A 26307-nucleotide genomic window follows, 5' to 3' on the forward strand; every position below is an offset into this window, starting at 1 on the left:
CTTTTGCAAATTTGTTGTTCACAGTCAAGTCAAGATGTAATGACTTTTCTTGTCCCTTTTCTCCTCAGAAAAGGTATTGGAGAAATCTAATGAAGTGTTTTTTATGTGCAATGAATGTAACTTGATCTTATTCAGGAAAAAAGCTGTACTTTTTTCTGTGTACCTTCCTCTGAGTCAGTCATAATTCATCAGTATTTTAAAAAAAGTTCACCATGCTTCAGAACTTAACAAGTCAGCAAATTTGTCACAAAGAAAAATGAAATAGGAAATGATTACAAGAGGTCGTTTATGGAAGGCTGAAAGTTAGAATAGGATGGTATTCTGGGAAGTGTCATTGGATACCAGTAAAATTAGTAGTAGAATATCACTTATTTTTCTTGTACTATTCCCTAATCACTTAAATCACTTCCCACTGTTGGGGGCAGGTCATAAGGCTAGATGGCTCTTATTTTCTCACATGAACTTCTTACTTGATTTTATTGCTTCTTGTAAATGCATGCAAACTTGTGACTTACACGTATTCTTGTCCTAAGGACTAAATCATAAAAATTAAGATATGGAAGAGCGTAGTTAAAACAACAGAGAAAATCAGAGCTTAAAGGATCTACATACTAATTATTGAATGGAACTATGGAAATGCATACTAACTATTCTCTGACTCATTTTACCATATATCAGAGTGTATTTATTTTATCAGTCTGGGGAACATGAAACACTTTAGTGTTAAGTGATGACTAGCAAGGTAAGTCTTCTAGTTGGGGAAAAAAGGGGTGTAATCAGTAAGTTGTATGCATTCCTTTTCTCCACAGCTTTAATTCAGCTATGCTATATGTGGATGCTCTGAAAGTAGAAGGAACGCAGTCGTAAGATTTCTCTACTCATAGCCAATCTGTAAAGAAGAGGCCACAATTGATCTGTTATTTCCTCAAGGAATATATGATCTTATTTCTTACRTCTTTTTAAACAGTTGAAACATGAGTTTGTAGAAACAGCACTGGTTGAAAGTTTGAAGCATCATCAGTGCTATCTATGCCTCCAGTGTCATGTTGTATTCTATTAATATTTTTTTTTCTCTTCAGAAAAGGGATCTTGGATGAATATAGCCAGATCACTAGTCTCGTAACAGAAGAGATTGTGAATGTCCATAAGGAGATCCAGACCTCTGTTGAACAGATAGACCCTAACTCTGAATATAATGACTTTATAGAAACTCACAGGTATGCATTTTCGTTTGGATGTGCATGTTCATATTTCCTCTTAAGAAATACTTGTGTTAAAATGCAGCACTGCTGAAGTGCTTAAAGTTGAATTTTGCTAGAGTGAAATGGTTTGCTAAAGTTGAAATGGTTCCTTTTAAATCATCATTTGTAAAGCTTTATCCTAATTTGAAAAGCTGTTCCACTTGCTTTTACAGAAAGTTGACTGAAAGTTTTTAACCTGACCATCTCTTTGGCTGTATCTTGATAAACAGAATTCCAATTATGCTATTGCATGAAGAACTGTAACTTTGGTACTGGCAGCATACTATGCATGACAACCCAGATTCAGTGTGAGCTAATTTACTGTGATTCTGAATGCATTTTGCATCATGGGCTAAGCTGAATTTTTCTGCTGTATTTCTCTCCTTGCTCAAATTCTAGATAGTTTAAAGTGAGCACTGGAACAGGTTGCCCAGAGAGGTTGTGAAGTCGTCTCTGGAGATATTCAAGGCCCACCTGGATGCGACCCTGTCTAACATGCTCTAGGTGACCCCGCTTGAGCAGGGGGGGTTGGACTAGATGATCTCCAGAGGTCCCTTCCAACCTTAGTGATGCTATGATTCTATGAACTCTAGGTGCCCCTGTATTAACTACAGTTATTGTAGAGTAAGCAGTGCTTAAAGCAGAAGGACAGAATATGCAGGTAATACAAGAAAGTTTTTTATTTTAAAAATAAACTGTATTTGCTGTTTATTGAACTGATAATGCATATTGGTACTAAGTGAATAGTCTAAGACTTCTTGCATTATCTGTTACTGTTAATACACAAATTGATAATTGCCATAAGCGGATATACAGATGGCTCAGCAAAGAGTGGATCCATGCCATAGATTCCCTATTCCCTATTCTAGATAATAGATGCTAATTTTGCAAATGTAACTTTTATTTACTAAATTAGGTCATCAGAAGTTATTGAACAAGAAATAGAGTTTGATACGTCTTTACTAGAAGAAAATGAAAACCTTCAAGCGAATGAGATCATGTGGAATAATCTAACAGCAGAAAGTTTGCAAGTCACGTAAGTTTTTCTTCACAAATCTTTCATCCTTTAGAAATGCTGTCATACATTATGACACATATTATGAGGCTCTCTCAACTCATCCCGTACTGGAGTCTTTAGTTAACCTATTGCAAAGGTCCAGTTTCTGAAATAATGTTTTCAGGCTGTAGACTGAAAACACTGCTGTTTTTGTTGTTCCTTTGCATAAAATACTTCTTCCCCACTGCAACAGACTATTTGCCTGAACTTTCAGTCTAGTCTCCCCTCCTTCTCAGTTAATTCCTACAGTGACCCAAATGCATTGTGAATTCTCTTTGAGAACTTACTAATCTTCTCAAAAGGTTTTCCATACTCACTGATCTAGGAAAAAGTACAGATGAAGCCACCAAGTACAGTGATGCAGTCAGTGATTTAAATTGCTAACCAGAAAATGTTCATAAATACACTTGTTTTACTTATTTGGCAGGTTTTTGCTTTTGGTTTCAAAAAAAAAAAAAAAAATCCTTACTCATTGTTATAACCTTTAAAGTGTAGTAATTTACTAACACAGAGATAGCTTTTATTACATTTCATGGTACTTYTGACTATTCAAGATAAACTCTCTCTCTACATATTTTATTAATCTATTCTGTAGTTTTCTTTTTACTAATTTCCCCAACCACACCTTTATTCAGTTGTTATTGGGGAGTAAACCTTCTGATGAGGTTTGGTATCTTTATGTTATAATATTCTTTTTATCTTGTCAGCCTCACCTTTTGCCGTAAAATGGTCTGATACAGTCTGGTGAGACTTCAACTATTAATTGTACATTTTTTATATTGATTATAAAATCTATAATGCCTATAATGTATTTCAATCCATATTTGACTTATTTGTACATTTTTTTCGTAGAAAGCATAACTAATCCAAGTAAAAAAGATCAGTGTATTTTTTGAATTTTTATTTGTCATCCTAATCAAACTGTGGCTTTTGCTTCGTTAAGATTTTTTTTTTTAAATCAAAATCAATGTGGAGCATTATTCAAGTGAGGCATTTCAAATGTAAATACGCCACAGTGTGTCTTCTGTACATTATTGTAATCTTTGTTTCCTCAACACTGTTGAGATTCTCTGGATTTTGTTCATTCCTTTTTGTTAGCTGTCCTCTCTTCCTCCCCTTTAAACATGCTTCTGTTTATAATATATTCTGTATCATTGCTAAATTGTACTTAGTTCCTGTATAAGCTATGTGTAGGTTGTACATCTAGATATATTTCAGAACAGTTACAGGAAAAAAAATATGCCCAATCTCCCTTTTAAAATGCCTTACAGTTCTTTTTTGTATAAATTCTACCTTTCATAGCTCAAAAAGATAAATAASTTCTTGTTTGGCTTGTCTTCCATGTCCTAGTATTTAGAAATAAACCATTAACATGTCTAGGCAAAACAGCTGAACCACTGCTTTTTTTAGTAAAGGGTTTTGATGAAATGAGTGCTTGTTTTTGTAAATATTTATCTACATATCTGTACAAATACACATTTTTAATACAACTTTCAGTGTATCCTGTTATAAAGCTTATATTCATGCAATTTAAATTCTTTCATACATTTTTGGAATAGGAATCAGATAGCTCTTTTAAGTATTGCTGACTTCAAGATGTCTATTTGCTGGTATAAATTATATTAAGAACTCTGAGCAAAGAAGTTTGGCTGTATTAGGTCAGACTAAAGATTGACCTAGCCAACTTTATCCTCTCTGACATTAGCCTATGAGGAAAGTCAAAGGAAGAGAACAAGAACAGRATGTGCATGCAATGCTATTTCCTCAGAATATGCTCTCAGCTCGTATAATTTACAGCTCAAATTTTTGAATCAAATGTAATGTTTGTTTCTAATAGCTTTAGATATATTTTTCCTGTGTGAATTTTTCCAGTAGTTTTCAATATGYGTAAGTATTTATCATCTACAATATCATAGGTAAAGGAATTCCTAAGATTAACTTTGCGTTATATGGACTACACTTCCTAGATTCGCTTTATGACTTAAAGCTCATTTGGGATGAGAATAGGAACAATATACTCCTTTCCACCCAACTCGTGATGCTGTGTAAACGTCTACCRTACTCCTACTTGGTTATCATTTTTCCATACCAAACAGTCTATAACTTTTAGTCCTTCCTTTCACACATTATCAAGCTTGTCATCTTTCTTTTGAGTGTTTTCAAGGTCACTATATTGTTTTTTGAGATCAGTGACAGAATTGCACAGAAGATGGATTAGAGAGAGCCATAAAAAGATTTTCTATGTTCTATATTGTTCTGCTTCATTTTTAACAGACTCTGGAGAATCATTCTGTTTGATTTTTTTCTGAGCACTGCTGAGTATTGAGGCAGTGTTTTCTTTGAATCRTCTGTTGTAACCTCAAGATCTCGTGTCTGAGTGGTAGCTACCAACTTAGAGCCACTCATTGTATAAAATTTTGGATTATTTTTTCCCCTCTATGTATTTGTCTATTTTAATACACATGGAAATTAATCTTCTAAATATGGTCCATCTTCTACATGATGGGTATCATAATGTCCAGGAAAATCCTTCTTCATTCTTTATGTTCAGGCTGTTCTTTTACTACCTCAGATAACAGTGTACTGTTGGCATTCTTTGTCACCTTGATTATTTTCCTTTTATCTGGATTATTATGAACCTATTAAGCAGTGCAGATTCTTGCAGAGCMTCACTAGTAATTTTCTGGTTCTGTGAAAACTGATTTCATCCTTTTCCATTTTTGTTCTTTTTTTCAATACAAATGAGAACCCTTCCTCTTTTACTGGTTTAATTTTCTTTAACTGYTTTTACTGATACGACTTGTCAGCTACTTTTTAGATAGCGTTTGCTAAATTACACTTGTTTTAAAACTACTAGAAAAGTAAAACAGACATTTGCATCGCTTACAATGCATCAACTAGAAATTCTCAAGTAAGGTCAGTGTATTACATACGTTAGTGATAGATGATGACTTTTAAAAGTATCCTATCTGTAAGTGCTGAAAGCATAGGAATTTGCCTGTTGATTTTTAGAGTTGAGATCATGTCCTTGGATCTTCAAAATACTGCATAGTTACGTTTTTGTAGGGGAAAATTGCATACAGGACCTAGCAAATATAGTAGTTCCAGTAAGTGTACATGTTTATTTCCCAGACTTTGAATAGATTAGATGTTAACCTAGAATCAGTACTTCTTGGTCAAATCCATGATTTTTTTTTAATGTATATGAGGAAAAAAGATAGCTTTACATTCAATACTGATTGAAAATCTTAATAAAAATATTTTAAGAATAAATGATGATGAAAACTGCCCCAGTTTTACATTTTCAGGTGAGTTTATATTTATCAATGAAGAAGCTTTGCAGAGAGAGGTAGTTAACAGTGTTTACTAGAGAACTTTTCTAAGTAATAATAATATCTAATGCAAGACCTATTGTTTCTGGTTTTATTATTTCCAGAGAGAATACATCACAACTACTGATTGCACATATTTAATTAATGTGTATTGCTGTATTGGGAAAGTATTCATTTTTCATTCAGCTTCTGGTGAATTAGCAATATATTAGGAAGATACTAATCTACATAACGTAATACATAACATGCAGTCTAGAAGAAGTTTTCTTGACAGAAGAGTGTGCAGGCAGTAGATCATGTGTGTATATGCAATCAAGTATGCGTACTGTAATAAAGGTTAATAACATAATAAAAGCAAAAGCTACAAAAAAGGCTATCAAGCAGCAAGTAGTATAATCTAAAGACTAATTCTCTTTTTCATCTTTAGAGAAAGAACACAGTGTTCCCAAATATGTACAACTGATGTGTACCATTGATTTCTGAAATGTATGTATCACAGGTTAAAAACAGTAATAGAAGAACTCATGCAGACACAACAGACTCTTTTGAGCAAAGAAGAACTTGTGCTGGAACTAGAGAAGAAAATAGAAGAATCTTCTAAAACTTGTGAAAAGAAGTCAGAGTAAGTATAACGAATACCAAAATAAAATAATTTGAGAGGAAATTGTCTATAATGCAGTTCCTAAGACTTAAATATGAAATAACCTCCACTAAACTTGTTTTGCTTTAGAGAATTATTTTCAATACCAAAAAAAAAAAGCTTCCCATCTCTTACATAACCCTCCCTGCTCCAGATCCTGAATAGTTAGAGAGCGAACTAGCGCCTTTAATTTAATTTAATTGTCATACTGTTGGGGTGGCTCAAGAGCCAGACCTTTGATTAGCACTGTAACTTAAGTTTGGCAGAACGAAACACAGTGTCTCTTCACATGGCTCTCCAGTTTCTTGCACAAAGGTGGAACTCGTGGTAATTTCAGTATAAGGGCCAAGAGCAGTGTGTTATGTGGGGGTGTGTTGTGAGACTGCTTGCGTGGTTCTSTCCTCTTCCCCCATCCCCCAAATCTCTAAAAAGTAAAGCACTCTAGTATGCCTGAAGCATCTAGAGCTGATAGTAGGATATGCTACAGCTGTTGTTTGGGAAAGGAAAATCTCAAGTCTTCTACAAGATTTTATTTATAAACAGTTTGAAGTCTCTTGAAGTGGAAATGAAATCTCCCTCACAAAAAGGCAAATAATAAATAGACTAAAAGCTGGCTACTGGACATGAAACGACTGTAAATAGAGTTTCTTACTCTGAATTACTGACATTTTTTGTTTTATTATTATTTGAAATTAGTGCTGTAAAGAAAAGTGACTAAAATGTTGAGATGAGATACTAGTAAACTAAGACTGCATTCTATATGGTGGTTGGCTAATTGTGTTATAACAGATCCAAAAGTAAACTTATACAAATGAAAAGGAGAGCTTACAGTAGTTGAAGATGGCTGTTGCTGTGGCTTTGGAAGAATGTTGGAGGTAATAAAGGAGAAGTGAAAATGTTATCGTGATCTCTGAATCTATAAAATGGTGAAATGTTATATTGGAAGACTGTTGTATAGGTGAGACTGCCATTCAAATATGGTTTCAAGTTCTGATAGATGTTGAAAAACAGGAGATGGTTCAGAGAAAAGCCATAAAAATGTAGAAAAAAAGAAAAAATTTCTTTTAGCCCCTCGTGTAGTTGAATTTGTTGAGCTTAATAAAGAGAATGTTGAAGAGTATCTTGACTGCAGTCCAGAAATACTTGCATAGTAGAAGACCTTTTAGTCCAGAAGGTAGAGACAACAGATATATCTGATCTGAAGCCAGACAAATTTATACGATGAATTCAATAGTGAAGATAATTATCATTATAACAGCTACATGGGTTGCATTCCTCATCACTGAAAATAGTAATCTAAATGTGTATTTCTTTATTTCTTATTACTCAAATGTGAATTAGTTTAGGGAACTTTAGTGGTTGTAAGTTCAGTCARACTGGTTGAAAATAATAGTTCCTTCTGTATTTATTACAATATGATTTTTGCAATACATTGGAAAAGAAAGGGAATGACTAGCTGTTTGCTTTGATTATCTTACAGCTTTGAGAATTTTCTAATTTTTGTCTCATGCATGTATACTTTTGAAGTAATAACTCTGAAAACTTTTCACATTTTCTTACAGACATTTAGTAAAATTTCTGTCATTAACTGGACGGATAAAGTGAAAATAAACAAGTTCAATATTGAGTATGCTTTCTTTTGTGTAGCTTTCATGAAACAAAGTATGTATTTAAATCATGTGTGTTTCTAAGTTAGTTTGTTAATTTTCTCTGCAGTATTGTACTTTTGCTGAGCCAAAAGCAAGCACTGGAAGAACTCAAGCAAACAGTTCAGCAATTAAGATGCTCTGAGGCAAAATTTGCAGCACAGAAAGAACTACTGGAACAAAAGGTTCAAGAGAATGATGGGAAAGAGCCACCACCTGTAGTGAATTATGAAGAAGATGCCAGATCAGTCACTTCTATGGTAAGCTTGATATTTGTTTTACTAGATCATGCAATCTGCAGTCTTGCTATTGTACTTTAGTCCTGGGGTCAAAGGCCTAAAACATTCACTTGCATGATGACTGAAGTGAATGCATCTCACTTGACATTTGTAGGGGTTCACTTAATGGGATAAAACTGTTAAATCACTTGTTATTTTTCCAGTTGCAGAAATTTGATCACTTATAACTCTCTCTGTACATTGGTAGACTTTGTTTGGCCTGCTGCACCCTTGATATTTAGACTCTCACTAGATGATTTTATAATCAAAAGTATAAATTCTTAAGTAGATTGAATAAGCATATGAACTCTGAGTAGCTATTGATAATGACATTGCCAGAGTCGAAGTAGTACATTCGCAGTTGTAGACAGAAAACTAGCAGTAAAACTTGGAATCACAGCGTACATGTAATTGAGAAATGAATTTAACATATTGTAATCACTGTTCATCAAATATTTGCAAACACTGATTTCTGTGCTATTTATTTTTAAAATATTTACATGCTCTTGACAGTCAAAATGAACTTTTTGTATTACTTTATGGGACACTGTAATTTAARTAAGTGCTTTACTATGCTAATATTGTGTGTGACTTTCTTTTCCCAACTGTATACAGCTATGTGTAAGGCAGAGATAGTAGGCCATATAAAAAACAACAAACAATATGTGTTTACTAAAGGGATTGGCAGTAGTGTTTGCTTTTATGGATTAGGTTTCAATACATGAGATGTTTGTGACTTGTTTTCTTTTGATATTTCGCATGCTGTTACTTTTGGTCCACAAAGTAAATGACAATGAAATGGTTGCATGTGAGAGAAATGCTTTTTTTCAATATCTGTTTGTGGAACCAAGTTTGTTTTTTCTTCCACATCTCTTTTACAGTTATACTTATTTGTCAATATTCTCTTGCTTCTGTTACTATTGTTTAACATTTACAAGGTGCTGACAAGGATGGTTGCCATTTTCATTGGTACAGAACATGATTTTTATGAAGCTTGTATGTTTTTCATAGTCTAGGAGGAGATAATGAAACACAAAAAGATGAGGTCAGAGAATAGGAAGGATGAGGATAACTGTAGTGAAAGAACAGGAGATTTGGGAGTTGTGGGTTTTTGTTTGTTTGTTTGTTTTCTCAGATAGGCTATCTTGGTAGTTGTTTCATGTACTACCCTGTAGTAGTGTTAGTGATTGTTCTCAGTAAGGGTCAGTTGAAAGGACCAGTGTAAAATTTCAGTAGARTGGTGCTCTTCCGCCTCAGTTCAACATTACTAAAGTCTGTCTTCTGGTGTCCAAATCTCTATTTGAATATGTAGGAGAAAATACTGTTGCATTTAGGTACAATATGAAGTGAAGAACTTCTTTCTTACTTTTTACATTCTTACTTCTGAACTTTATTGAATAAAAGGAACTTGTTTTATCTTTTTTGCTGAAAGTARTATATACTGAAACCTCTAGAATGACACAAGTTTGATTAATTCCTTTTCAGAAACAGAAGCAAAGAAATGTTTGCATACCTTCAATGTGCTGAGAAAATTAAAATTTTACTATTTTGTTTTGGCTTCAGAGGATTATAGATTATAATTTATTTGTAGGCATCATTAAAAATAAAGGGATAAGATTAAATGCTGGATGTTTTCATTTGAGTGAATTACTTAAAAAGGGTAAATTGATCGCAAGTTTTACCTAACTTATAAGTTGATATCCTGGGCTAATAACATTGGCTAAATACTTTTAGAAACAAYGGCAGTCTAAATTTAACCTTTTCCAAATTACTCTGCACTGAGAGTCTGTACTCCCAGTCTTGTGCTGTGTCAAAATAAGAAAAATAATAGACATGTGGACTATTTGTATAAACATCACTTCAATTGATATAACAACATTTTTTGGGAGTGGGGAGTAAAGCTCTTCAAAGTTGTGTAGATGCTCAGTGATCAGTAATGGAATATTCCTGATGCTGCTGTTCATCCTGGCATTATCTCTTAGGTTAATCATTCAGGAATATCATTATTTCTTCAGCTATAATTCCATTTAGGTCTCTATCTAAAACTAGGTCATCTAAATGACTTGAATGTAGCTATTTATTCTTCTTCAAAAATTCATTGTAAACAGTTGTTTTACATTTTTTTTCTTAAGAGTGACAAAACTAGCATTAGCTTGTGTTGTGAGTGTGCATATTTATTTGCCTGTGAAGTAGCCTTTGCATTCTGTAACAAGTTGAAGTTCATTTTGTTACTAAGAATATGATATACAAAACAGCTTTATGAAGTTGCATGTCTCTATTTGAAGTATTTATATGGCATCATATAAATACAGCCAATTTCTTAGGGAAATAATTTGCAAATTGTTTTATTTTCCATCTGTTACACTAGATAACTGCGCCATAGGTTACTAACAAGGAATGCAGTTGTGAAGTGCTGCTTGAGGTGTTTTTATAGACAGATTGTTACCTTAGCGTCTCTAATAACTGTAGGAACATTTATATTTTATTAGTGCGTCTTCAACATGATGTTGGTTCAATATATTTTATTGTTTACAGAATGCTAGGTGTGTATTGATGTTCATATAAACATTTTAAGGAGAAAGGAAATTGCTGGAAGGTTCTGTTTTATTCATCRTGATGGCATAGTAAGGAATAGAAATATTCTGCTTTGGCTAGTCCTGAACTGCAGTTGCATTTAAGAATTTTATACGTTGAAAAGTAAAAACAATTTCTTATTTCTAGCATTTATGCCATTATAACTAAGCAAGATAAAGACAATTTTAATGCTAAATKTGCCACAAGCTTAAAATGATCCCTTTGAACCCTTAGCATAATTATGCAATTATCGTATTGTGCACTATGCAAGCAGGAAAATCAAGCTTTCATTCTGCTGCACTTACGTCAAAGTTAGGAGATARTTCTTAAGAAATAGTTGATAAATTCTAGTAAAAAGATATCCTTTTGCCAAAACTATGTAGTATCTAGATTGTTAYGTATCATGTCACTTAACAAAAATTAACTAGCAAGTTTTAGTTAGGTGTTTAGTATCTAGATGTTTAATCAGTGAATGTATGGCCTGTCATTTGTCTTAAGATTCGTGTATATGACTTTTGCTATTAATATGATTAATGGAGCRTGTCAGCAGCCCACCACAGTTAAAACAAACAAACAACTAAAACTCCTTTAGGTCTAGTGATCTGACTGAAAACATCAGGAATATTGCAGTGCCAGCGTAACAGTTATTTAATTAAGTACATGAGACTTTAGATGATGATGGTTTGCATTTCATAGTAAGACTTCAGAATTACAAAATCTGTATTGCCTTGGGGTACTGTTAGAGAACAGGAGCTGAGAAAGCCTGGCAGTAGATTTATTTAATATAAAATAATAATTTATTTTGTTTAGCAATAATACAATCTGTATTCCACTTCGCTGTGTCATCTCCTTTTTCCTTGTTTGATAAAAAAAGGTGCAAAAGAGGAGGGACAAAAAAAAAGTTATAAAGCTACAAACAAGATCTTTAAGAATACGTATTTACTTTTTCCGAAAACTATTTAACAATCTTCTAAATAGAATAAAACACTTTAGGACATACGAGTGGTATGATGGCAGTATTTTAGGTCCTCTTGGAAAGATTATCTCCCCATAGGCATGGTTCGTATAGATTCATTTTGCGTATTGCAGCATTATTCTGGAAGCACTGAGTATTTGTATGGAGGCTGTGTAATACTGGAAAAAATTGTCAGCAGGTGGAGCTCAGTGCCAGAGGACCGGTTATGGCTGAATAATGAAAAGTTGTTGTTACTGCATATGTTCAAATAAGGCTCACGAGACGCAGAAATGTGGAGAGAAAAAAATATATATAATTTTTCTAACGTCTAAGTCGTCTGAAGTGTTTTGCCTCCCCACTTCCCCATGGTAAAATACAGGAAGACAGAATGCGCATAAGCCTGCCGCAAGAGCTGGATAAGCTATACTGTCTACGGGGCAAGCGCTGCAAAGGCTCTGTTTTTTCTCCATACCAAAGGACTTTTAGTCCGACCTGGGTGTCAGGATGGCAGATACAGATCAGTCAGTCCATAATGTCTCTAGTGCCATGAACTGTGCTATAAAAGGTAAATATGTCAGCAGGAAGCTGTAACACCATGGCATTGCGATTAAACCCAGTGGAAAAGATTTGACTGTTAAGGTTTCATTCCAGGAGAATGCCACTCTTAAAAATGTACGCAGTGGGATAACAGAAAATAAGTGTTAGTAGGAGATTTTACATTTCTGAACTCCTGTTTTGCCTGCTGTAGCTGAAGTAACCAAAATGTTTTAGTACAGATTTATAGATGTGTTTGCAAGCCAGTTGCTTTTTATGCATATATATACATATTTTATATATATATATATATATGTATGTAAGAAATTTGGTAAAAGTTCACTGCACTTATTGCTTTTAATATTTGTCATTCCTTTTTAAAAGGCTTCAGAGATCATAGTTTGAGTATAAAACATAGTTGCTCCAAAAAGGGTCAGATAAGTCAGCTTTTAGTGAAGGTTGTTTGTGGTAAATATACAAAAGGAAGTTCACTGGTTGTGGAAGAAGAATATTAAATGTATAAAATAGTGCTAAAGTGATAGTTTCATTATGTATAAATTAATCTAAAATGATTTTTATTTTCTTATTGTTATTGCTCTGTATTCCCAATTCTGCTTTCTAGAATCCATGAATCAGTGCTCCTTTAATAGTGTGACTAACAAGACAGTACTCATAGTCATTTTTCTCTTAGCTGCTTCTACAGGTTTGATTTTTAAGGCAAATGTTTTTAGAATTATTACTGAAATCATAATTAACACATTTAACCAAACTGCGGATTTTTCAACTTTTTCAGGTCACACATATATTAAAAAGCATTTACAGGAGTGGATTATTTGACTAAAGATGYTTTGTTAAATGTGTTTTAGATAACKCATCGTTAAACATAYCCCATGGAGAGATGCACCCAYGCTTTAAGGGGTCTCATTTTCCCACATGCCTCTGGCTATGTGSAGCCTTCGTGTTCAAAGAGACACGGGGAGATGGTCGGCTTCAGGGGCAGYGCATTGCAGCAGTAACAGAAAGCTTGATGGTAGAGATTGAGAATTTTTTTTTTTTCTCCTTGCTGACGCAGAAAAATTGAGACTTTCCTGCACTTTGTAATGCATCRCCGACAACTCAATTGTTTATCGGTGGTTGTAAGTAATTCACTACTAATCTGTGGCCCATGGTATTTATATAAAACTAGACTTGTTGAAGAACACATAATAGAAGAAGATAGGGGAACCCTTACAGTTATTTAATTTTTATTTATAAATCTTGTAAAACTCACTTGTGCTAATCCAAGATTATAACTTTTCTTGTCAATAGAAAGAGGGCCAAAGTAAGTACATGGTCTGTGCAGCTTTAGTATCCTTACCCTTTCCCTTATTTTTGTGTCAGCGGAAGAAACACTGCCAGTACARTCATGTTGTAGAACTTGTACCTATTAATTCACAAAAGACTTGGAAATAAACAGTTGCATTTGTTGGATTCCTGGACAGCTGAGGTTCAACTAAGTGATCTTTGCTTTAGGCTGCTTTCCAAGCTTGCTGGCTGGAATCTTTGTTTCTGGTTCACTGCCAGAACTTAACATCGAGCAAAAATGCTCTGAATGTCAGAGGCTTGTAGCAAGTGTAAAGAATGAACTCTGTCCTTCTCCCTCAAAGAGGGAGTATGTTCTAGCTTCTGTTTCTTSTCTTCCTAAATCCTACTTGCCTGCTGGAGGTATATCAGAGGAAGAGCAATCCACACAGAGATACTGAAGTAAGAGACAGATAAACTCAATCATCAAACTTTGCCCCAAGGGGATATTACCGGCTGGTCCGGAATGTGCGAGAGACTAGATCAGTGGAGCCTTCRAGTTTCTTCCCAGTGAACATGCCTGGCAGCTTCTGAAGTAAGATTATTCTGACAGTAGACTTCTGGCAGACYAAGGCTCAGATTTTGTGCGTTTCTTAATGTCAAGGCATTATCAGAGAAAATGTTGAGCGGGGCGCTAGTCTGCCTTGGGGAAAGGGCAGATTAGGAGTGTGAGCAAGCTTTGACAGTTCAGGAGGGTGATGGTTCAGAGTAAACAAAGTTTGCAGAATATTTTGAGTGCAGAATTAGTATACCCTTTCTGTGAGAAGGGGAGTATATGTTCTTGAGACAACACGGATTTCTGACTTGAACTGCCAAAAATATTTCAAGAGCTTTCAAGATTCCTTAAGGAAGAAGCCTTTGTCATGCTAATGTTGCAGCATTTTATACTCAGTGGAGAATTGTTATTCCGGTCAAAGTCTTCTCTGGAAATTAGGAAAGCTTCACTCGCAAGTTTTCCTTTGAACAGAAATCACATTGATCTCCAGCATATGTTTCTGTGTGTGTTGAGAGCAAAGTAGTAATTCTCTGCCAGAACTATCATCTTGTTCTTCTTACACTTTTTCACAGTAATGGGACCAAATTAATAGGATTATTAACTTTTTATAGTYTTTAAGTAATGCACAGAAATAATGTGATGGAAGTGCCTGTTATATGTCCTCTTTCTCCGTTTTTATTTTTGAGTTGACTAGTTGAAAATGCTTTCTTTCCTATAGGCAGTGATTATGTTTCTGAAAGTCTTAAAATCTGCTACATAATATTTCTTTGAATTAGAATTTRTGGTTTTAATCTATTGCTGCAGGCAACTTAATGACAGATTTGAAGCATATTACTTATGGTTTCTTTTGTGGCTCTTACTCTTTCTTACCGTGTGGGTAAGCTCTCACAAAGTCAGAAGCCAGAATGATGATCTAATCCRCGTTTCAAAGCACACTGTTAAGATGCAAGCCAGATTGTTTTGTTTTCATTTTTATTTTTTAGTATTAGTGACCTTTAACAATGTGGTAAATGAAATAGCATGTTTCAGATATCACTGTGGTTTTTTTTTTTCCTTTGTGTCACTGTGAAATACAAAAAATGTGAAGTGTTTCTGGTCAGGATGGGGTCCAGTTSTTTGAACATAAACATTAGCATCGTTTTTAGATTGCCTGGGGTATCCTGGCAAATCTTAAGCTGTGACTCACGTCTGCCAGCCCCATGTAGATGTCTTGGATATCCTATGCTATGCAAAATGCTGGATACTGATGTTCAGACAAATGAATCCTGTTCTCCTACAGAAACTTATTTTCAGGTTATTGGCTGAAAARATCTTTGACAATGGGGAAAGTGAACTGCCACATGAGATGTGGTAGTCATTGTAATCCAGTTAAAAWTTTGGGGGATTAGTTATTTCAGTTCCTTCTAGGAAAATCCAGAAACAGGCCACAAGGAAGCATATATTTATTTGACTGTTGTCATGGGCTAGTTTAAGGAAGATGTAGTGAAGGAAGGCATAATGACGTTTGTGTTAAGATAATAGTAGGTCTCCAGGAGTTTCTGAAACTAAGATGCTCGTCCAAAAAAGGAAAAAAGCCTGGTGTATCACAATTAAGATGCATGGGGAAATGTCRTTCCTGAAGAGTGAATAAAGCTTGCTAATTTTGGAGCACCTCTGGAACGYTGAATTACTTTTGTTTTTAGCCAAATGATATTTCCTAATTCTGAGATTGTGGGGGCCAAGAACAGGGCTGGGGAGAAGCCACAAAGTGCACTTGGGGTGTTCACGTGGGAGGGGGCGCACACGGGCGCACCCGCGGTGTGCCTGGGGCCGGGGTTGGGTGCCCAGGCCCGAGCCCACGTGGAGTGGCCAGGCCTGTGGGCAGAGCAGGACTGGGGATCCCGGGGGGAGCCGCTGGGGCCCCCGGGGCCTGGTCGTGCCCTCGGCAGCTGACGCTAATACGCTGACAGAGCCGCGGTCACCAAGTGAAACCATCGCTTTCATTTTTTGCCCTGTAGGTTAGTTGAAAGACGGGACAAGAAAATGGAATTAACTTGGTAATTTCAAGAGGCAAGTGCTGTTTTACAGGTTGTCAGTGTTAGCAGATTTCCTAGGGAGAGAATATTTCCTTGAGACTGTGGTTTTGCCTTCTTCAATATACGTTGCCACAGTGATTTATCAGGTGCTAAATCAAAGCATTAGTAGGATATTAAAGAAAAGTACAAGGCACATGGTATCGACTGAGAATTTAAAGAATTAGGGGCTGTATTTGCAAATGCCTGGTTCTGATATGCCTCAGAATTACATGGGTTTATTTCTAATTTTTGGCTTCAAGTACTAAGATAAAATAAAGTCAGCCCAATATTTGGATTTAAATGTAATGTAATGTAAAATTTCTCATGCCCCTTTTAAATTGTATCTACTAACTTTGGCAGACTGCTAGAATGCAAACCTTTGCAGTGTCTAAGCTAACTGAAATTATCTCTGGAAGCAAGTGTTTAGTGTTTACTTAGTKTCTGTGATTGGTAAAAATGAAAACAAAGGTAGGAGAGAATAAAATAGAAATTTAAGTATTTTGGGGAAGCAGGAGCCAAAAAGATAGATGCTTTGCAGTCTTGACAATTTCTGCATCATAGTGTCGTGCAATTCTCACCTTCCTTTTATGCTAACAGCTAAAATAGTTGAATTTGTTAATTATTATGCTGAATAAATTCTGGGTGAGCAAAGAATGTCACAATATAAGAGARGCTGAATTAAAGTTTGTATGACTGAGCAGGCGTTACATTGAGCTGACTGACAACATTAAATTATAACAGGTCATGATTTCTGTATTTTTAAGTGATGCAAGATTTGCTCAGAGAGATCAGGCTTATATAGTAAAAAGCAAAAGGCAAGCTTTTAGGTACATAAGCTCTTCATTAACAGAAACAGGCACAGCAATCCTCAAGGAAATCAAAAGTTCAGAACTGCTGGTGCAAGTTTAATTGGCCTGTGCTAAATGGTTCAGTGTAAAATTAAGTGATATTGTAACATAAAGAGAAGTTGTTAACTCTGTAGGGGGGAGGGAAAGGCTAATTTTTAGTCTCATGGAACCTGCGGGTAGAAGTTGTGAACATCTCCTACCTCGTAGGATCTTCTTGCAGTGTGGTTGTAGTTGTTCAGTAGTTGTTAGCGCTAGTGCTGGTCTATGGTAATAAATTACAACAGAATACGTATTATCAATGGAGGTATGATTTGTGTTCAAGTAATATTTGTATGTGGTAATCAAGTGAGTTTCTCAGAAATAGTTTTCCTCTTAAGGGTGTTTCTCTTGGAGGAAAAATCCTCCTCTTAGATCACTGACGCGTGCGGGTGTTAGACTTCTGTCCAGAGCCCATGTGGTAGTATATGAAGCTGCAGCTTGTGTCAGAGGTTTTTCAGTGCATTTCAGGTGCTTACTGCTTTTGTTTGCTTGAGCTATTTAGTCTATGGGATTGCTATGTATTGCTTGCAAGTTCACTTTTTTTTTTTTTACATGGATGATAGTGTCTAGAAGCAGATCTTGATTTTGAAGCATCTCAGGAATAGGGATGATCTCTTTTCAATATTTGGTGAAAATTAACAAGGAAATAAGGATTTCCAAGATGGGTAAGGTATCATCCTGGGGATATTGTAGGCTTTGGGATGCATACGTTCCCTGCAACGTGATCATTGATAGAGATTGATACACTGAGTCATACATAGCTGCAGCTTTGTATACCCATCATGTGGAGAAAATGTTGGTGCTTTGAGGGGATAAGGAGCTGAGGGAATCTCTTCTGTCACAGAGAAGACTGGTTTTGATTTGACAAGAAGCTTGAGGATGTTTTATAGGAATTAGTTGTGAATTTTCAGAAGGGGGTGTCTTGGCTGGATATTGTGGGTCTTCTGTTTTTAATGAATAATGACTGAAATAAGTGAAATATTTCTTTTTTTGAATACYGAGAAAAACAAACTAAACTCTTTTTTTTGGAATTCTACAGAAGAAATGTTACCTGATTTATTCTGGCTCATTGTGCTAGCTAGGATTCCACTTTGGCTAGGACTGAAATCTATTACACTGTGGTACCATTACTAAGACTTACATGAGAAGTCTTTTCACCTTGATGTCTGTATTTGGAGAAGAGTCTTGGTTTTGTTTATGATTTATGAAGCTGTAATCTGAGGTACAAAGTGAGTTCAGCTGTGAGTRGCAACTTTAGATTTTTCTCCGAGTAGATTTGAAACGCTGCCTAAATAGATAGTTGGGTAACACTGGTAACATTTTTGTTCTTTTGTTGTTTATATTGGCAGATATTTGCAAAGATGTTTACTTAATGTGCAGAAATATCTAAAGCTATGTTGTTTAATTCTTCCTTATTTGAAAAAATAGTGGGTATTTCTGTATTATATTTGTGTRTTGTGAGCAAAAATACAGTAATGTATTTCCAGTAGGTATGTTAGTATATGTTAGTTATACAAATAGAAAATTTAAAATTAAGTTGTCATCCTGCAAAGATTCTGTGTTTAAGTCTAGCTCAAATGATCTGCTACAACTATGTGTTGCAGCTTTCATGAAGTTGTTGTATCATCTTATCTATTAATATGCAAGCTGCTTTTACTAATAAAGTGGTGCATGGACCTGTGAAAGCCAAAATCAAACATCATATTCTGACTGTACTGGCTGTCAAACAGAAATAACTGAGCAAATTTTAATGTAGTCATACTGCAAAATTTTTTTCTTCATCTCATTACAGAAGTGTCAGTTTTATTTAATATAACTAATGTAAATGCTGATCTGGTTAAGAACATATTTTGTTTTCTCTCACTAAAGATGTTCATGGTTAATTCCATGAAGCTCAGTTTTACTGCGATAAAACAAATGTATTCTCTCTCAGTATGTGTTTCTAAACAACATACAGTTGCCAGGTCATATAACATGCATAATACTATTTCAAATAGCTTGAAGCTATAGAGTTTGCCTGAGTGGCTTGTTATAGTTGATAATGTCGTGAGAGATGAGATGCTTGTTGGTAAGTGCCAGTTTAGGATGGAGTAGGGGAATCCTTAAACCAGGCAAAACAGTAAGTTGAATAAACTTGCAGACAAAATCCTTGTGTGAGCTCACATAGGTGGTGGCTGAGGAGACTGGATTCTTCCCAGTCTTGTAGGAACTTCTCTTGAGAGTAGGGGAAACTGTGGGTGTGCATACACACATACACGCTGGAGTGCTTACTTCTGAACCTGGGTTTGCCTTCTGCTAAAGCTGGATTATAAGTACCCGTCCAGAGTCTGGGAGCCTCAAAATCTTGCAATGATTAAATTTGAGTTTCTATTTCTTGGTGTCCTGAGCTCTGGAGGGACGTTTGGCCACTTGTGAATTTCAAGGTCATGCAATATAGAGAGGATGCTTGTGGTCTCTGTTCTTTACATGTTGAGTGCTGGCTCCTCTTCCACTAGCAGCCCTTGATACTTCAAGGWATATTTGCTTCAAAAAGTGTAATCCTTTTCCAGGGACCAGACTTACTTGGGCTTAAATTTCTACTGCTAGATTTAAATTCTTTACTGCTAGATTTGTCAGGAACGTTTTTGTAGTGGCCATTGCTCGGTGTATTTATGACTAAAGAACAACCAAATCCAAACTACAGCTCTTTTAATAAAATTTAATGAGATCCGGAAAGACTATGTCATTCATTCTTTTACTGATTAATGCATTCTAATTAAAGTGATTGACCTGTATACTAAGCATAGTCATTAACAGCACTTTGTATTCAGTTCATGCTGTGTTTCTAAATACTGTGTTTGGATATCTTCTGGGCTACATAACCCTCTGTTGGTACAGTGCTCTGCCTTTGTGGCTGAAGCTCAGACTACGTATTCCTAATGCTTGAGATTTCACTTTATGCAGTTGATAAAACATCATGTTCAGTTGCTTCAGCTGTCTATCCATGCCTTCTCTTTGAATGCAAAATGCGAAAGTTCAGAGATGCAGGCCTCTTTAAAGAATATGCTTTAGGAGGAAACCTTTGCCTGAATTGAGGATAGATGAAACTGTTTTAAAAAATGTCTAGGAAGAAAGAGCCAAACTCATTTTCRTTGTCCCCATTGTCCCTGGGATATCTTACGATTAACCTCTATGGCAGCAATAATTTACCTGCTTGTGGCTATCTGATATAGTTTTTCTCTTTGCTGCTTTCTTAACCCTTCTCTCCAAATTGCCCCACAGATTCTCTGCATAAGATCATGCTTTGTGGCTCTTCTAGCTAGTGGGATGAAAGAAATTGCTGCTGCATGTCAGGAATAAAGGACTGAAAACAGTCAATTTTTTTGTGCCTTAGTAAAATGTGCCTTGGCATCCTATCTTGAGCTTTGGAGTTTAAACACAACCGTAACACATCCTTTTTGCAAATAGAGGATAAAAGAATCATTTGTGTCTCTCTGAAGGACGTATTTACGTGAAGGTAGATTTCTGACAAGTCTTTCTTGTTATTTTAAGTTTGTAGTGAATGAAGATCACAAGGTGCCATTTTTTGGCATGAAYGCTGTTTGCCAGGGGTTCACCAAAGCCCTTTTGGTAGCTATAGACCATCTTCATTGTTATTTTCTTACTTCAGCGAATGTCTATTAGGAATTGAGGTTGTTAGGCCATTTTGTGCAACACTTTGTCTTCAACAACCCTCATCTTCACATAAAAATGCCAGGAACTTGTATTTATACCTGCTTAACCTGCAGAGTTCGTTGTGAGGTGCGTTGTATGCGTGGTCTTGGTCCTTCAGCCACCAGCACAATAGAACCGTAGGGTCTCGTGCCTCATGCCAAACTTAGACCAAAGGTTCTTCACCTGTGGCAGCTTATTGCTRCACTGTATAGCAGTTTGTTTTTCAGCAAATCTTTCTTCTATTAAAGTTGCCCTATTTTGATGGCTTTCTTGAACATACTTCAGCAGGGATGACTCTGCCTGTATAAGTTCACTGTTTGTAATGAAGGGATTATTAATCCCTAAGTAACACTTATCCATTTGAAGAGTTGGAATTTGACTTTTTTAAAAGTTAAGCTGGTCATATAAATTTTACCGTTCAGCTGAGCAACTGCTAATTGAGCAACTGCCAGTTACAGAATATYGTCCTTTTATAGATAGGTGCCAAAGCCACTATCTGCCTTCGTGCTTCTTATGAACAACAGTGTATACGAAAACTTCAGGACATGCAACTACTTTTCTACAGTAACATCTGTCTTGGGCAGRGGAGAATTATCATCTGATATTTTTATCAGAATTTGGTCAAATAGAGATAAAATTTTCCAAATATCACTAATGCAACATATCATCTGTATGTATTTAACAGAAATCCATTTCTTCCATTACTGTATCAGGATTTCATTACTATTTTTTTTTCTTAACTTGACGGGGAAGKGGCAAGATCAAATGTATATAATTCTACTGATTCTAAAATGTATTTCAAATTGAAGACTTCATCTCTTCAACTGATAGCTATGCTGTTGATCTTGATTACAATTCTAAGCCAGAAATCTTAGTGTTACTGTATCTCTCTCTTCTCCTATATTGTTTGGGTCATACATTTTGGAAAATATTTCAGCTGCATTTATACAGTAATAAAGTACAAAGGAAAACTAACATCTTTGCATCAAAAGATCATAAAAACTGTAAAGTTTTAAATGATATGTAGGTGCACATGTGCTTGCAGCTAGTAAAGCATGTGCTTTCGTAGCTGTCTGACAAACTATAATGTTCAGGATGATGAAAGCATAAAACTTCCTCACAGTTGGTTTATTTTGCATGTTTTATCATCTCTTAACATTTTCCCTCTAATATATTTTGAGTTTTATGATGGTTTTAAGTTTATGGTTAAAAGCTTGAAATTTCAAGTCACATTCATGAAATCTCACTGATTGCTCATTCTGATATTATTAGCATGCAAGTTAAATGGAGGATTTATATTTAACTGCCAATCCATAAAATTCTTCTGGTTTCTAGGCCAAAAATTATATCTGGCTCAGGAATTCCAGGAGCCAATTTGAAAATATTTGGAGAATATGTGCAGAAGTATAATTTTTGCTCCATTTACATTACTCTTAGCTAGTATCCCCTCTTGACTGTGATTCAGATTGCTTCGGTCACTTCTTRCCTGGAAGAGTGGCAGCAGTTCCTTCACTGCTTTTGGCTTGAGATTCTTGGTTTTCTAAAGCAGCAGCATAGCCTGGATATCGAGCAAGACACTGTCCCTGGCAGATGGTGACTTTGTCCAGTAGCTAGTTCGTCATCTTGTTGTCCTGGATGGTGAGCTGTAGCAGGTGTGGGAGGATGTAGGTTTTCTTGGTTTTGTGATCATCAAATACTGCAACGCAACTAGGAGCATGAAGCAGATGTCGCATGTGGCGTACTAGAAGCTGCAGTCCAATGCAAGAGAAATCGAGCTCTGCCTTGGTAYAAGCCTTGCCTCCATGCTTTCCACAGCTGAGCATGGTGATCTCTCTCAGCTATAGGTCGTGCTGCTTGGAAAAAAATGGAAGAGCTATTTCAGCTATTCCTGGAGACAAGATATTGGGCTAGATGGACCTTTGGTCTGTCTAACCCATGTCTGTTTGTACGCTGTCCTGTTATAACATGATGCACTGACACAGGAGCATAAAAGAGAGGCTTTGCATCTGTATTCCAGAATTCCTTATTCTGACAGGGTAATAGTAAGCAAAGAGGAGAAGGATCATGTTATAACCAGATACTTCTCTTTTTGCTGTAGCAAGTTCTGTATAGACCCAAAATTGATCATTTTTGATGACTTAAAACTAGTAAATGATAGCATAATTTGTACATTGGATTAATARTAGTACTGTTGATTACTAACAGTGTTGTTGAAATCAGTGGGACAATTCATACCCGTACATTTACATACCTGCTTATGTTTTTGGAGGAATAGGTTTTAATTTGCTCTGTTTTTCTTCCTGTAACAGTTTCATGAGGAAATGGCATTTAGACATAAYTTCTTTGAAATATATATTCATTCTAAATTTACATCTAAGCTTGCAGAAGTCTGGATTGGTTTGTTAAATTGTCCCTATTGARATCAATTCACTTTTATTTGGTTTCATTATGCTATCAAGTGTTTGACACGGGTAGAGGATTAGTGGCACAGAGATACCTGCATTAAGCAAAGCTGGAGTTCCTTGATTCAAGGAGGGGCTCTAGCCGTCGCCCAGAATTTTTTGTCCGACTCCTTTCCCTTTCTACAAAAATAGTTTTGTACTGCAGGGGACAGGATTACAGTGCCTCAGCTTAGGTAATGTGCACTGAATCTCCTTCTTCCCTAGAGCACAGCTGACATTCTTGATAATAAATGGGTGAAATCTAAATCTCATCTTTAAAATGTCTGTTTAATATATAAGTAGTAAAATGTGCCCTGTCTCTGAAAACATTTTTACCTTCCGCCATTAAGAGGTACTCTTTACTTCCTTAAAGACCACTAATACRCATTTTTGTGTTTGGAATGAGGTACTAATCACTTCAAAGATGAAGGTGACATTTTGCTGGCATTTCATACATAGCTTGAAAAATTGGTCCATTGATACTGTAATTAAAAACAGAAGATAAACTGCAGTCTCTCTACACCTTCACTTTACTTTCTATTCTGGGGATAGGCATTCAAAAAGAAGGTTAAAAGTCAGGTCCTAGTATTTATGCTGCTTTTTGTAAACTTCCATTTATTTAGGCAGAATGTTTGCTAAATCTGAGAGTTTGCTGAGTAAAACCTTCTTAAGGTGTTCAGAGTTTCTTCTCCAAATGGCATGCCAATCTCTTGTTTAATGCTTTTTTTTAGATTTTATTTTATTACTGCTTCTCTGGACCACAGATAAACACTTATGAGCCACTGTTGTACCCACAAGATTCTCACTTTTTTCTTGCTTTCACACTAGTCACGTTACCAGGAARCTTTATTTGGGAGTAAAATAACAAATTTCTTCATCTTACTGTAAAAAAAGAATACTTGACTTACTTTGAAKTATATATTTTACTAATAGTCTTTTTCTTGTATTTCAGTGTAGCAATAGTGCTCAGGTTTGTACATGGTGTGGGAAAATACCAATTTTATATATACTGTAAAAAGCTTTGAATTACCAMTCAAGAATGAGATCTCAGTGTTCCTAAAAATGTCAGGTCACTTAATTACTGATCAAAACAAAACAAAAAAATTGTCAGAAATTATCAAGAAAGGGCAGAGAATAGACAAGAAAGCATTATGCCATTGTGTAAATCCACATGTACCTGCTTCCCAAATATTGTAGGCTTGCAAAATAATTTAAATCAGAAGCACTTTTGGAAGCCATCTGGTCCAAGTCCTTGTTCAAAGCAAGGCCAACTTTGATGTTAGATCCAGTTTCACGGGGTGTTGTTGCAGTCGAGTTTTGAGCACCTTCAAGATCGTTAAACCTGTTACACTRTTTGATCCACCCTCATCATGATTTTTTTTTCCTAGTATTTAACTGAAATTTTCTGTGACGCAATTGTCTGTTGCCACTTGCCCTTTTGCAGTGTGCCATCTAGAAGAGTCTAGCTCCGTGTAGTCATATATATTTCCAGCTCACTTAATTCTAAATAGATAAAGGAGCATTGAGAAAGCCAAAAGAATGTGCAGATACATGGAGGAGCTTCTCTAATGACTAAATAGATTGGGCTTTTCAGACTTTAAAAAGCTGATTGAAGGGGGATGTAACAAAGGTCTGTACAATATGGGGTGATACATAGAAAATGAATAGGGAGTAATGATTGTTCACTGTCTCTTCTGAAGCATGAAGTAGGGGCTATCAGATGACCATAGTAGGCAGCTGGTTCAAAACAAGAAAACAAATGTGCTCTTCAAAGACATATAATTAAGTTGTGCAACTGCTTGCTGCAGTACTGAATGATAATAATTTATTTGGATTCAGAAAGCAGCTGAATGAATTTATGGAAAGAAGATCCATCCAAGGCTATTACATGTAAAAACATCACATCTGGTATAGGAAGTCCTTACGCTACAAATCCTCAGAGGCCAAGGGAGCGGCTCTGGAAAATTCACTGTCGTTTTCTTAGAAGCCGTTAGGACATTGCATAGATTTTTTTGGTCTGAGCCAATATATCTGTTGTTAAGTTTCATGCTAGCAAGTCCTGTTTTTCAAGCTGCCCACTGCAGATCCACCTTCTAGATGGAGCATTAATTTACATTCAGTACAGGATATTTGTACATCAATTACACACCATTTCTGTGACTTCAAAAGGGGTTTCTTGTTTTTAAAACAAGAAAACGAAAGCTTATCCAGAAATGTACATTCACTGTGTATTCAAGATACTTTTAATTAGCTTTGTAATAGTTTTTAAAAACTTCATGTTACAACTTCATGGCTCTGCGGATTGCTGCCCTGATTCTGCATGTTTACAATTACAAAGCAGAAAATACATACTATTATTCCTTGGAAGCTGCTCCTGAGATAGATGATTGCTCAACTCAGACGAATGGCTCATATTCAGCCAGTATCTGTGGATGCCATATTAATTTAAAATGCCATGTTTTGCTTGCTAAATGTTGCATAATTCTTCATATGTTTCTTGTATATGTACATTTGAGATAAATCTGAAATCGAAGAGTAGAATTCAGGAACATCAGGCATGTTCTGCTGTGTATGTTCAGTTCTTAATGGACTTCAGCTTTTGACCTCTCATTTAGTTCAGTTGCTAAGCATTAGTATGTGCTAATACCTTTAAGAGACATGTGACTAGGATTTTATGGTTGGTAGGTCTATTCATCAATAAGCAGGCCAGTATTACTGTCATATTCCAAGTTCATTATAGGCTTTTGGGACCTCTCCCAAATAATTTTCATGTCCACTGCTGAAGTGACTAATGCAGAGGATCATTAATGCAGAGGATCATTTTTAGAAAATTACTTTCTCTCTCTCCCCCCCCCCCAAAGCTTTGAGGAATTCTTGCTGGATAGATCACAGAACTCCACTCTCATTCTAGATGTCTTTAAACCTTCTAAGAGCAAAAATCTTCCTTATTCTATACATTATTTGAATTTGAAGGCTTATAGTGGATGTTATTTTGACACCTTTTTTATCAGAGAAATCAAATCTTTAAACCAAGTGATGCTAGCATTCACTTTACATAAAGGACAGAGTCTTGGATATTAATTGCTTTGGCAGATACTGTCTAATCTCTCTTTGATCTTTAAGTTCACTGAACATATC

At 35.6% G+C, this 26307-nt stretch overlaps 1 protein-coding gene across 3 annotated transcripts in view; it reads left to right on the forward strand.

Annotated features, from left to right (window-relative positions):
- The window catches only part of FER (FER tyrosine kinase), a 163203-nt gene that overhangs the window by 40728 nt on the left and 96168 nt on the right, over nt 1–26307 (forward strand). For all 3 annotated transcript variants that reach the window (XM_085305337.1, XM_085305339.1, XM_085305340.1), the window contains 4 exons: nt 1080–1217; nt 2158–2277; nt 6130–6252; nt 7987–8176. In XM_085305337.1, coding sequence (XP_085161463.1) covers nt 1080–1217; nt 2158–2277; nt 6130–6252; nt 7987–8176 — 571 coding nt within the window. The remainder of the gene's footprint in view (nt 1–1079; nt 1218–2157; nt 2278–6129; nt 6253–7986; nt 8177–26307) is intronic.

Source organism: Rhea americana, unplaced genomic scaffold (genome assembly GCF_003343005.1).
Source record: "Rhea americana isolate MKP2758 unplaced genomic scaffold, rheAme1 scaffold_22, whole genome shotgun sequence".
NCBI classification, from domain to species: Eukaryota; Metazoa; Chordata; class Aves; order Rheiformes; family Rheidae; genus Rhea; species Rhea americana.